The sequence below is a fragment of the Saccostrea cucullata genome, unplaced genomic scaffold (genome assembly GCF_032062105.1).
Source record: "Saccostrea cucullata isolate Sc308-1 unplaced genomic scaffold, CSIRO_AGI_Scuc_v1 ctg55, whole genome shotgun sequence".
In the NCBI taxonomy this organism is placed as follows: domain Eukaryota; kingdom Metazoa; phylum Mollusca; class Bivalvia; order Ostreida; family Ostreidae; genus Saccostrea; species Saccostrea cuccullata.
The window spans coordinates 201,465-215,627 of NW_026937638.1; the positions used below are offsets into that span (position 1 = coordinate 201,465).

The 14,163-nt window shown below is 34.1% G+C and overlaps 1 protein-coding gene across 1 annotated transcript; it reads right to left on the reverse strand.

The window, feature by feature from the left end:
- Positions 1-364: 364 nt before the first annotated feature.
- Positions 365-12,666, reverse strand: LOC134248551 (extracellular serine/threonine protein kinase FAM20C-like). Its single transcript, XM_062730964.1, has 8 exons — positions 11,280-12,666; positions 7,791-7,915; positions 5,683-5,761; positions 4,278-4,370; positions 3,898-4,010; positions 3,490-3,780; positions 2,712-2,793; positions 365-2,114 (listed from the first exon to the last, which is right to left on the reverse strand). Exons 1-8 carry the CDS (start codon positions 11,747-11,749, stop codon positions 1,829-1,831), a joined length of 1,539 nt encoding a protein of 512 aa, XP_062586948.1. The 5' UTR covers positions 11,750-12,666; the 3' UTR covers positions 365-1,828.
- Positions 12,667-14,163: the final 1,497 nt, after the last annotated feature.

A 14,163-nucleotide genomic window follows, 5' to 3' on the forward strand; every position in this document is an offset into this window, starting at 1 on the left:
ACGTCACAGTCAAGGTCACAAGGTCATTGACCTTGGTGTCATTTGCAAGAACTTCATTGGTGGAGTATGCATACCAAATATGAAGTCTCTATCTCTCACGATTCAAAAGTTATGGCGAAGGTTAAAGTTGACAACAGACTGACAGACAAACAGATAAACAGACAGGACAAAAACAATATACGCCTCGGATCTATCGATCCGGGCGCATAATAACTGACGACTACTGTTGGTAATATTCTCTTGTATGCCGCTTTTATATGAACATGACTGATAGCAAGAATGAATCCAATATGCCACCATTATAAGATCGAAAGATTGGATATTTTCATTTTATTTTTTGTTTCATGATTAAGACAAACACATGTTATAGCTTTACAAACAATTTTATTCAAGTGCATCACTCAATAACATTCATATACATACACAAGAGACAATACAACCCAAATAAATTATTGCACCAACAAACATTAAAGAATTCATTCCAAACACTCTTAATAATATAACACACACACAATGTTCTGTGATATGAAAATGTAAGGCCTCGTTTGGCATGGAATGTCACTTAATCGACTAGTTCTACAGGAATGTATGTTCGCAGACATTGACAATGATGACTGTTGAATTAAAAAAAAATCGGAAGTTTCAACAAGCCTTCCTTTTACAATGTTTGCTTGTCATATTGTGGTATAGTACCTATATTCTTATTTTCTGGACGAAATAACAAGTATAATGCCCACTGTATCTTTTATGATTTTTTTTTTGGAAAAAAGTTATGATTCTACATGAATGAGAAACCTTGAAACCTGTTTCAAAATTTTTATTTTTTTTTTAATCGTTTCATCGAGTGGATATATTTAACCTAGATTTTAGGAACATTTTAAAAGTTAAAATTTTAAAGTTAAAATTCTTTTACTTTAATGCTTATCTTGTTTGGCTGAAAGTGTTGAGATGTGTTTGAAAAATAATTGAGAATTTTAACACTTTTGACTATATTACTAGGTATCCTACTAGGTATTTTAAATAGCAAGCCATATGTTCGATAGCTAACATATCAGGTATCTGACCAGATCCACTATAGCTTCAGTCCTATTCAGGTGATCCAGACAGGTGGTCCAATAAATCCCTAGCATCCTCAAACAGGATTTTAAAAAAACAGTCGGATTTTTATGAAACAGATCAATGGTTAAAATCATAATAAGTGGTACATTATGACTATTTGAAATTAACAATGTCAGCACCATATTTGAGTAAAGACAGATATCCTCTCATAAAAATATCTCCATATAAATAATAATGTGATAAATAAAAATGCGAAAACTACTCTTCATATGCTTTCTTCATATCCACGTGACTATGTAAAATTTCGTATCTTTCACTTTCATTGTAAAATAAGCAAACGCAATATAACGTCCCACAATAACAAGGATCAATGTTGTCAAGGGGGGTGTCACTAATTTAGCACGATGATATGATCAAAATGTCCAAGACTTTAAACCCTCCTACACATGGTACAAGAGTTCTCCGAAAAGGTTGGCATATAACATCAATTTTTAAGATGATTCGTCACTGGGAGAGAAATAAACTTGGTGAACTAGATCTTTCAGCGCATCTTTCTTTTAAGACTTGTGACATGATGAAGTATTAATGATTTATAAGACTAGACTGTCACGAAGCATACGTTTTGTAGAAAATTAAAGCACTATTCCGCGGTTAATGACGTGACCAGCACTGACCCTAAGTACCCGTATGAAGAATCAGGTCCTCGGAATCCCTCGGCGCTTTTCCCTCATCATTTGATGATTTTAGTACCTTTAAGTTTGTAACGATTCTAGAAAAAGTCGTCGACTATAACATCGCTGACTTCTAGTCCTTTTTCAAGACATTTAGAAATTTCTTTAAGAATAATTACAACTCGTCTGTCCAGCGCTATCAAATGGGGTTCCAATAGGATAGGTCGTACGCTATCTTTGTCGAGAGATTTCCTAAGCATGCTACTCAGTCTCTCCGGTCCTATATAAAATTTGGACAGTTTGATGAATGTAGAAAATCTTATTACGCAGCACTGAATCAATGGAGCCAGAATAGAGAGGTCGTCTTTCTTCGACTTACCAAACCTGAAGTGTACAAATAAAAACATTCATCACTGAAAGTAGGTAATTACAAACAATAGGTACATATTATACATTTATTGCATGATAGTGAGGGAAATATGAAGACTTATTCAGCCAAGAAAAATCATATTCCCCGAGGGCTTCGCCCGAGTGGAATATGATATTTCTTGGCTGAATAAGTCTTCATGTTTCCCGAACATTCATGCAATGAATTGTATATTATACCGAAACAAGCAAAACCTTTGAACTAAACATAAACTTTCAAATTTGGCACCGCTCTCAAATTCACTTTCATTTTTAACAAAAAGTTGCTATAAAACCCTTTGGTCAACACATTATCATCAATTTTGTGACGTAAACCAGGTTATTGTGACGTCTACTATACTCTCGGGAGTTTTCTTCAAACGAACGATAATTTTTGCGGGAAAATGCACTAAGTATCCGAAGAGGTGGAATATGATGAAAAGCATGCCGACGGCCGGGAAATATGAGGTTTTACGGCCCGATCACGTGATAACTTAGAACCAATCAAATAAAGCGTTGTTTGGAATATTTATAATGAGGTATAATAATATAACTTAAGGCAATGTTTCTACTTACGCTCGGCCATTGTCTAAGTGCATGTGGAATGTAACGTTTCCGAAATCTCTGAATGTTTCGTAATGGTGACGATCAAGATTTCCTGCAAAACAAACATCAAAGATAATGTTTAGGCTATTTGACAGAATCTCTGCAAGAAACTTAAAGGATCTTTGACTGTATATGTCTGCGTGTTAAAGCAACATTTAATAGGGAAAAATATCAATTTTACAAAGGGCTTTCTGATGGACAAAACAGACTACTTAGAGGCAGATTACTTTCTTAAGTGGTACAGTATATTGTTAAATGTCGCATATGCACACTTGATGTATTAGTTTACAGATCATATTAAATAAGATTAGCAACTTGTAGCTAGAGAAGAAATCTCCTTGGAACCGGTTGTTAAGATGACAAGACTTTAATTAATATGGAAATAGAATTCAGTGTTTTACCAATAACACAAGATCGATGCATAATTTCAGGAAGCCATTCTTCCTACACCGGAAAAAGCTGAGTACAACTGTTGACAGGGCTTATATTAATTACCCACGGTTTGTACACGCTGAAGAAGAGCATCATTTGACGATGCTATAGCAAACCCTAACGGATATGTCATAAGCAACCACTTCTTTACTTCACTTTGTAGTAGAATAAACGAGCTGTAACGTCACCGCGTTATAGACACAAAGTGAAAGATATTGATTTCATATTTAATGGCTGGGGTGTAAAATTCATAGAATTGCCAGAGAAAAAAACTTGGTTTATCAAAGTACTTTTAGTATCTCTGTCGTCATCTTACCTGTTAAAAAGTCAAATATATGCATATCTATAAGATCCTGTAGTCTTCGTTCGTTGTTGTAAGGGGGCTTAGTTCTGACCTTGTCACAAAGGTCATCATAGACTTCCCAGTATGCTTTGCGATGTTTGCTGTATGACCTTTTCCAAGGGTTCCTCCAGGTTTTTCTCCTGGCTATTTTTTCTGGGGGTAAGAAAGCTGCCAGGGAGGCTTCTACCGTGTCGGGGTTACCACAGATCGCGTGACCCGAATCACAGTAGTAAGAGCACGAACCGTGGAAGCAAACATTGTTGGCTGAAATTTAAAAAAGAAAGACAAATCTTACTTGTTAGCCTTCAGGCAATGTGGGGGGGGGGGGGGTAAATAGGATTTTTTTTTTAAATCTTAGAACAAAAATTTAATGGCACTTACCAGGTGAAATGAAGAAAGTTTTGGCGAGTTTTCGATCTGCCAGTCTTTTGATCTCTGACGTCATGTTAAATCTTCTTCCTGTTACGGGCGGAACTCGGTAGAAAGCCAGTGCCCTAAAAGAGAGAGACGTTATTAATTGTTACAGTTTCTGTTCCATTACTTGGCACTGAAATATTGTTGTTGACTTCATTTCCCATTGCGTTTTTAATTAAGAAATATTGTATTATAGTCAATTTGATACTCAGTAACCAACGTGTGAGGTGTAAACGTTATCCATAACATGTATCGTGTGTTCAGCATAAGAATGCATCATAAAAACTGGCATTTATTAATGAATTTCTATTATATGCCATAGTCATTGAGAAATAGAAGATAATTACCTGTCTAAGTGGAAAGCCCCTATTTCAGCGTAATGGCGCTCATAGTCGCTAAAGTAAAAGTGATTTGGCAACGTTTCAATATCCCGAGGAAATCTGAAAATGATAAAAACATCATAGAAATAGTACCTGAATAAAAGAAATCTATGACTAAATCTTCAATAATGTTTCCATAAAATTAAATCTTGTAAAGTAAATCAATCTACACGACTTTTTAAATTAACAGTTGTCTATAAATTGCAATTCAAAGTTGCATGTCATCAACTTAAAATTAACCAAATAGGGTTAATTTGTACAGCTGATTTAGCTTGTGTCTGTAATTAAGAGTATTTATTGTGATTGATAACGTCTATATATCTTTTACTTCAGTTCAAACCTTTCTTCAATCCTTCTTTTTACAACATGAAGCGTCAAATAAAAGCGAACTAACCCATGTGATCACAGTCGAAGACAATATGTTCAATAGTGTCGAATATTTTTTATCCAATCATTTTATAAGTTGCTGTAGTTTTTTATTCTTTTTTTTCTCTTACAAAACTGCAAATTTCTTTTGTAAAGAAATCATTTTTAGAATCAATGCATATAATAAAGTCTTCTCATGCTCTCGGATATTTTACATGCATAAAATGTTATTTTCTGAAAAAAGGAGGTTCTATATAAATGACGAATAGATTCTTTATTGCTAGTGTTGTGCTTGAGGAATCGGAATAATTAGGTAATAATTTAACATGCATCTTGGAGGAATGTGATTAAATCAACCCCTTGGTGCATCAAGCACATGAAATATCGCGGTTGGCACATTTAATTAACTCGGTAGAACATCCGTAAGCTTGGATTATTTAAAATCTGCACATCATCACTGGCTGCTTCTCAGGCAATATTAGAACGGTTCGCTGATAATAGCTTAAATATCAAAATCTCAAACCGAAAATTAAATCAACATTCAATCGCTTGCAATACAAAGTTATTCATCCTTCACACGTGTCCTTTTCACAAAACTTGTTGAACTAATAATTTGTTGCAGTAGATTTACCTTTTTTAAAGAAAAGGATCGAATATTATGTTTCAGCATATTGAAAAATAAGAAATTAAAAAAACTGATAGGTACATGTATACTCAAGAGACGGAGATGGGCTATATCTCGATGAGAATATATCTCAAATTCAATTTTGCATTTAATTTAGAAGAGCTTAGTTTTTCCTTTGGTTTTGGAAAAGAAATTAAAACATTTAATAGAACATTGGAAAAGCCACAGATTTCTGTGCTGAATCTGGAGAAACTACTCTAAAAATGGACACTATCAGGTTTATATCATTCCTGTACGATGTTTGATGTCATTCTTGGTCCGCTTGATTGACAAAGAATGGAATGATATTGGTAATATGGTATACTGAATAAATGTACATACCTCATTGGTTTAAATAATGCCTGCCCCTCATCTTCGAAGGTGATGATCAACTTGAGCTGCGTACCGCCATCTTTTTGTTCTGTAACAAAGAATGCACGTTTTCAGCTCTATTGAAAAATTTTAAACTATGGCTGGCAATTATGTCTCGTAAGATCACCTGGTGTTCGTTATCTTCACCTTTCATTTTATATTTGCCTGTCCATTTTGTAGTAATGTTATCAACAGTGAATAAGAACAAATCTTAAATTGAGGCAAGCGATAGACAAATAAGTTATTGTTTCAAGTATTTCAACTACCACAGTTGGTAAGTTTTTACCTGAATTTTTCTTACTATTTGTTATTTCACTGTTTTTATGCTAAAAATGACTACGGAATATGCTATTTACCTGCTTAATATTTACAGAGGGCTTAAGGTGGGTGTGATCAGTCGACAGGGGATGTTTACTCCTAAAGGGTACCTAATCCCACCTCTGATGTTTTAGGTCTCCGTGTTTTTGCTGTTTTGTGTTTTGTTTATGTATTTATGAGATTTATTACTGTTATTACTTTTTCTTTGGGGAATTGCATTTTTTATTCGGGGAAATTTATATAGAAGTTTACACAGAGATAATGTACATTGTAACATACAGTACGAACACAGTTCAGAAACAATCAACTCACCACTAGTATAATCGTACCCACTGTAACTTAATATTCTTATTTCACACAAGAAGATGGGGGGAGGGGGTTAAGGCAGGCAGAATGCCTATAGCGCGACAGATAAGAAATGAAAACTAATTTAATCTCAATTATATCCAAATTTTATTTCATATTTCATCTAATATTAAAGTATACTTAATGTAAAATCTCTATAATTTACAAAAATCTCACAAAGACTGAAAATATTTGCCTATGAAAAAGCATACACAGACTTAAAAGAAGAAAAACGATCATTTTTTCATACTTTAACAAAATTTTTCAATATGAGTTGGTCTTCGCTCCATTTTTTTTAAAAGGTAATCCTAAAAGTTTGCGATAAAATAAATATTTTTTGGTTTACAAAAAAATGGAGCGAAGGCCCACTATACCTTAAAAGTACACTTTTATGACAAAACATTCGCATCTTTCTAAGAAATACTTCAAGTCCATTCAGTCTAGGGTCATATCACAAACATGATTTAATAACCCTAATCATCTTGAGCCATGTAGCATAGTGGTTAGCGTGTTAGTCTCAAAGCAGTATGACATTTCTGTATTTTATTGCTGGGGTTCGAATCCCACGTATACCATCTAATATTTTTATAAACGAAATTTTTAAAGAGATTTATTTCTCTCAGAAAATGTTTTTTCTCTCATAATTTCATAAATTTCAATAATGACAAGTAAATTTAAATACTCAATTTACATATCAAATTAGATTTCTTAATATCTGACGCTGTAGGCATTCTTCCCGCCTTATCCCCCCATCTTCTTTGTTAAATAACTCACTAATGTGATAAATGTTGTATATTTTATTTTTAATTATGAGAGTAGTTTAAGAAAAAAAAACCCTTACGAAAAGTAAGTCATTTCAAGCAAAGGTACTTTTACAAAATATTTAATATTTAGTTATTGTGGAAGATTGAATAGAATGGACGTTTTACAATACGAGAGCTTAGTTATATTTCTTTCGTAAACATGTATGTAATCTTTCTTCATTTATTTCGTTTTCCATTTGATTGCTACACAAAGTAATGGACTACACATAATTATTATTTGCAAAATTTTATTTTTCTGTCGGTATTCAATATACATAATTATTTTTAGCATCGCCTTTGGGAAATAAATGTGTTAACGTTTGTCTAGCGATTGAATTTTACTACAGCTTCATTTATCATTCTTCATTTATGTCGTCATTTGTCTTTTTCATAATGTAACAAACTGTAAGTCAAACGTACATTTAGACAGTTGTAAGAATTATTCACGATTTTATGCATGACTATTGTAAGTATATGAAATACTTGTTGCGTTTCCTCCATACTGAAATAATGTGTGCAGACTATGAATACATATTTCTGCATCTCTCTCTCTCTCTCGTTTTATACTCTCGTCTAGTACTTAATCAGTAAAGTATTATTGGTAATACCTACCAACATCTATAACGGTCTCTCTTTCCATGTCCGACATCAGGCCGTCAATGGCGGGGTCCTCGGGGTCATACATATAATACTGATTGATTCCTCTCTGAAATTTCTCCCAGTTATCTGACCCACCCCTGAAAATAAAAAGATCTGTTTAATTTGTCCACCTAGATAAAATATAAGAAGTTAAAAACGATATATTGAAAACTAAGTGTGTTTGATTTCTAAAGCCACTATTTAAAGGTCAGAGTGTGATGTGAACAAAACTAATAAAGCAATCTCTTAATTAATGTAAGAACAAATATTGAGCGAAATGAACGCCTTATAAGAAATATAATAAAATGTACAATAAAATTTGATCACAGCAAAATGATAATGATAATGCTACAATCGCTTTATTTTTCATAGCTGAAAATAGAAATTGAAGCCCTGGACTTTACTCAACTTACCAGTGAAAGAATTCTTCGAATCAAGGCATAATAAACTTATCTCTGGATATGAGAAACTGTTACGAGGCATTTTGTTCGCCAAAAAAAAAAATATAAACTAACTTATGAATATTCAGGTAATTAGCCACAATCCCTATATTGTTGTGAATTCACTTCATTCATATCATTTTTAAGCATTTCTAAATTTATGTATATTTTTTTGAAAATATTAAATCTCTCTATCCCACATGTACAACTGATGTTGACGATTTCTAAATCTATGTATATTTTTTAAAAATATTAAATCTCTCTATCCTGTACAGCTGATGCTGAGGATTTCTAAATTTATGTATATTTTCTTAAAATATTAAATCACTCTAACCCGTACAGTTGGTGCTGACACATGGGGTCAACGACGAATTGTCAGATACACAGGGCAAAATGTCTCATCTCTTTGGAGGATGTTTTAATTAATGTTCAGAAATGGCATATGCAGATATGACCTATTAAGTTTAGATGTAAAGGAAGTGTCCTTTATAAAAATTTCTTATGCAAAATTTGTAAATCTCTTCTTCTTTTTTTTTTTTTTTGGTAAAGATGCAGCAATTTGCAATGGAAACAATAATACAGGCCAATATTCTGTCTCCTGAACACTATATTTTTTTTCCCTTTTTCTTGCAAATATATGTATATATACTTTGCATATTTTTTGTTTTAACATATCTTACAATGATTTATAATTACGAAGGGACTTGACACAAGTTCTAAAAAACTTATTACGCATTTACTTTATTCTATTTTCCTGTGTCAACCGCTTTGCAAAATGCAAATTAAGAAGAGAGACTCAAGTATGCCATAAGAATGCATTTTTAAACCAAAGAAGGAAATTAATTGGATTACACTATGTATAAAAAAGATTCCTGAATTAATTAATCGTACACTGCGATAAAACAATTAGCGTCGCCATCCTTCATCCCTCGTCGGGTGAGAGCGACACTGAGAGACAAATGGCCGACTGAAGGAGGGCCCGGGGCCAGCGTTATAGGTCAATGACGTCCTTCCTAAGTGTCAATTCTAGCACAAGAATTAGTTACATGTGTACTAGGCGGTATTGGCCATTGTGCTGTGTGATTTAGAACAATGTATAATTTATACCAATGTTAATAAGATATTATTCCTACACAAATTATATACAGCCATAAGCACATGTTTCATTTCCAAGAAATGTATGAGCTGAAAGTTTTAGCTGTATATAATATTTTAAACTTTAATCTTTTAAAATTGATTTCAACTTAATTTTAATTTCGATACTATTCAAGAAGAATGCATTTTGAAAAAAAATTCTTTGTTCGATGCTTTCAGTGAAACATAAAGTAAATATTTACACAATTGTAAACATTTACATAGGCATTGAACAAATTTAAAAGTTTCACAAATAAACTAGGTTTAACTGTAAACTATAGTTTTAAACTAAGTTACTTCGTTAAGTATAGGCTATATTTAACTTTGTGACGAATGTTAATTTAAGTTTATCAGCGTTTAGCAACACCAATCCATAGTTTCACAAATTGTGAAAACAGATTTAAAATAACGGTTTGTAAACTATAGTTTACAAATCGTGAAACTGTATTTTATAATGTAATCGCAAATGAAATATAGTTTACATATCATCGCATTAACTATGGTTTACAGATATGAAATATAGATTAACGTTGTTAACTACATGTATAGTTTACGGTTTGTAAACTATGTTTACAACCGATAAACCTAGTTTAATATATGATTATCTCATTTTTGTGAATTTGGCGTGCCATAGTGAGGCATTCAGCAACACCAATCCACAAAACTTTAAAATGTTCAACCGGAATTATATTAAATATAAATTTACATAATGAAATTCTGTGATATTTCAGATGTAATTTGTTAACGTGTCATAAATATATGAGGTTTCGGTAGAACATTTGTTTCGGTTGAACTGCTCCTAAAGTGTAAATCTGGCTGCTTTCTTAACAGTAACGTTCTGTAAAGAAAACTTCTGAATGTCTTGCATAAAAGGTTAATAAATAATTAATAATCTACCACTTGCAAAAAAGTGTTTACATAAGACCCTGGCAATAAAAAGTAAGGGTCCTGCTTCCTTACAGTGAAAAGGTTTTCCATGTCTTGACGCGATTAGAGACACTTGTAAGAGAAGGCCGTTAGGGGCGTGTAGTGTTCCAGCAAGCTTATTTACCGAGTACACATCATCAGCCGAAACCCAGCATCGATTCCCATTGTACCGTGGCATGAAATTCATCTTGTCGGGATGATAATGACTTATTACGAATCATTTTCACGGGAATAAATATATAATTCTATAGTGGGGTTTCAATTGCTCTCCTTTCCCCCCATTATTGCTTGCACTTTGTGGACTCTTCAAATCGATGGAAAACTATTGCCCATTTCGTATCGACTTTAATTAAAGCTCGTTTGTGGTATACAAACATAAAATTCTTGCAGGTAATAATACATCAATACTTCAAACCCAGAACATACTTTTTAAAAAAATTATGCTGTTGTATTTAACTTCAAAGGACTTTGGATATATTGAATCGGTACCTTGAGAATCTAAACAAAAAATACAGAAAGAAAAAAAGGTGACGGGAAAAAGATGATAAAATTGAAGTCGACAAATTAGGTAGAAAGATTGTAGAAGAGTGAGTAAGATCGATGTCACAAGACGGGGACTGAGTGACTGGGTTCAGACATAATGGATAAGGGGATCCTCACCAGGCTTTAATGAATGGAACAAGAACTAATCTCATTACCTAATCTGTGAGAAAACCGATAGAATCAGTTGGGACATTCAACTTATTTATTTTGGGGGGAGAGAAGACTACAATTTATTGATATCCACGTGTCTGTGTTCCCCTCCCAAAGGATAAACAATTCTAATTCTGGCCTTGGGTACAAGTATAGTGCTGAAGTTATGCCATTCCAAAATTCACCGGCATAGCCACAAACAAAACTGCTAAATAAACAGACTAGAAACATCAACAAATGATAAATGTACCCCGACATCAAACCTTACCCGAGATCCTTTTGATTGGCATAGCCAGGTAAATAAATCCCTTTCTTATGACTCCGTTTCTTAATATTCCACAGAACTGTATCGTAAGGTGTCACACGTAATTCATCCATGTCAAACATCTTAGGATGCGTCCTCCCTAACTTCTGTAGCATAGAGTCCACGTCTTCATCTGTAAACTTGGAGGGGATTTCCTCGTGGGGTTTCCGGTCCTCCAGTCCCCGGGACTGTCCCCTCTCACCCTCCACAGCCTCCGGACTGAACTCATCACTCGTGTAATTACTCTTGTTTAACCTTTTCCTCAGCGCCGAGAAATGAGCGTCCGTATCCACAATTCTCGGAACTAGTTTCCTAACATGATAGGACGGTTTAGTGTATTCTATGATTTTTGGCAAAGTTTGTAATAAGTAGATACAAGTTAATAGAAATGCAAGTCCAACGATAGAACCAAACACACGGTGCTTTAACTTCATAGTAAAGATGACCACTCCCCGCCTCACAAGATACCAGCAGCACCCTTATAGATAGGGACCATGCTTCTGTAACTCAGCGCCCGACACTGATGACATCCACGGCCTGTCACTCAACCACAACTTACAGCACGCCCTCCTGGGAAGGCGTTCAACTAAAAACTGCCTCAACTTCTGTTTTGCTAATTATTTTTAAGCTTCACGTAGATCCAGTCAGTTGTAAAAGTTAAAATATATCAAACCACAGAATGAAACACACAGGTAAATTACGGCAAGTAGATAGAGACATTAATCCATTTAAAAAAAAAAAAACTATCAAAGTTAAGCCATCAGAATCCCTGCACTTCAACACGCGCTATTTAACTCGTGCTGTTCTAGGTTTGCGGTCGATTGAATCTACCAAAGTGACGAATGCATATGCCTGGCTTCGAAGGTAAACTGTACGTAAATATCTGTCATAAACGTCAAATATTCTATAAAGTATTTTTTCCACTATATCGAGATCAATACGAAAGAATATGATATGTAATTCAGGAGTTTTCACACTCTCCAGTGTTAACAAAGTACTATAATCCTCGAAGCACTGATGTCCATGCTCACGATAGTAAGACAAGGACAATGTTTGCGTGGACAGCAATAATGATACCACGTAATGTATATTTTGTACAAACAGAGTATAAACAATAAGTATATTACATGGCCCCGGGGTTGGTCACAACATGCACGTACATACAAAGGACAGTACAGAGAACGCGTCAGGCATTATATAGCCGCGACACAACATAGGCCCCCGAGAGGAGACGTAACATCAGATGTGCATTAAATTCTGTGAAGTTTCCCCTCCTTAATCATCACTTGATCCTGTGTAGAACAGTTTTAGTATATACTTTATCCATCACTAACAGTCTCACATTGTGTGAAATAGGAATTTTGTGTGATTATCTATTTTCAAACCCCTGTTCTCTGACTTAGGATGTTGGATAATCAACAGATTAACGAGCGGATCCACCTTAATTATGAAACCATAAACTGCAAAGAAAAAATATATATCTTTACACAGATATTCTTGTTCATGAGGTGTGAAAAGACATGCATGACAATGAACTCCTCTAAAATGCAGTTTATTCTGAGTTGAAAGTACATTTGTATCTGGTCAGCATTTATTAATAATATACAGCTATTCTTACTAGCTTCCCGATATCCGAACAAGTATGGATGTTGGTAAATGTAACTTAATCCACACAACTTTATCTATGATAAGTATAAGGATTAATTGAAATCATTCTTCGGTCCGGGATGAGGTAAAGATGCGCGTTGATGCGTAAGGGTTGCACTTTCTTTCCCGTGGATATCCTGTTAAGGAAAGCTTATTTGTTCGCGAGTGATTCAATATAATTATCCATTCAAAACAAAATGATAAACATTTTTTCCAGTCAAAAGACTTTCAATGATTCAAATATGTAAATATATAAAGATTATCATATCATCTGCATGATTTGGGATAAAATGTGTTTAAAGAAATACCTTTGACAATCAAGTCGATAATTAGGTAACGAATAAACAACCATGCGTCATCATAATTTGATGAATAAATTCATGGATTCTATCAAAGGAAAAAACTTTCATGGAAGTGAAGACATCGATCATCATATACGACACGTAGAGGGCGTCCGAATCGTTAATTCTTAATAATGGTAATAATTATCAATCACACCAAAAATCACAGGGGGCTATAGGTTCTCAGATAAACTCAATAATTAGGATTAAAAGGTTATGAAAGAATTGTTGCCGGCAGTTCCGATGACATCAAGTTATTTCGTTATTAACTTGCATATATACTCTCTGGGGGTGTCGGAGTGAAGGCTGAATCAGGATCAAAATTGACACAGTAGTCTAATAAAGCAGACAATTTAGTCCACCAGAAATCCTAACTCACAAAAATTATTTTTCAAGTAAAAATTATGTCTAAACTCTGTATGGACTAAAAAGAAAATAAATAAAATATACACTACTGGGAGACCCTTGCAAACCGAATCCAAGAAAAGCAAATGCATGGGTCGTCTGTTAACAATACAAAAAATATTACCGTATTGCCAACCAACAAGAAATCAGCGCTCAAAAGCTGCTATCAGGGTTAAAAAAGGAACAATCAAAGTTCACAGCGAACAAAGTTAACGGGACAATCAGAGTTAGCAGGGGACAATCAAAGTTCACAGGGAACAATTATGACTCACAGGGAACAATCAGAGTTAACAGGGGACAATCTGATGTTACAGGTAAGAATCAGAGTTAAAACTGAACAAACAGAGTTCATAGGACACAATCAGAGTTAACAGGAATCAGAGTTCACAGGGAACAAAATCAGAGTTCACAGGGAACAAAATCAGAGTTAACAGGGAACAAAATCAGAGTTCACA

Bases quoted from the DNA above. Each gene is read 5' to 3' on its own strand.
- LOC134248551 (XM_062730964.1), bottom strand. From the start codon at position 11,749: ATGAAGTTAAAGCACCGTGTGTTTGGTTCTATCGTTGGACTTGCATTT. The intron at 4,011-4,277 runs GTAATTATCTTC...TCTCTCTTTTAG, and splicing joins GGGGCTTTCCACTTAGACAG to GGCACTGGCTTTCTACCGAG. The intron at 2,794-3,489 runs GTAAGATGACGA...TTTGTTTTGCAG, and splicing joins TATATTTGACTTTTTAACAG to GAAATCTTGATCGTCACCAT.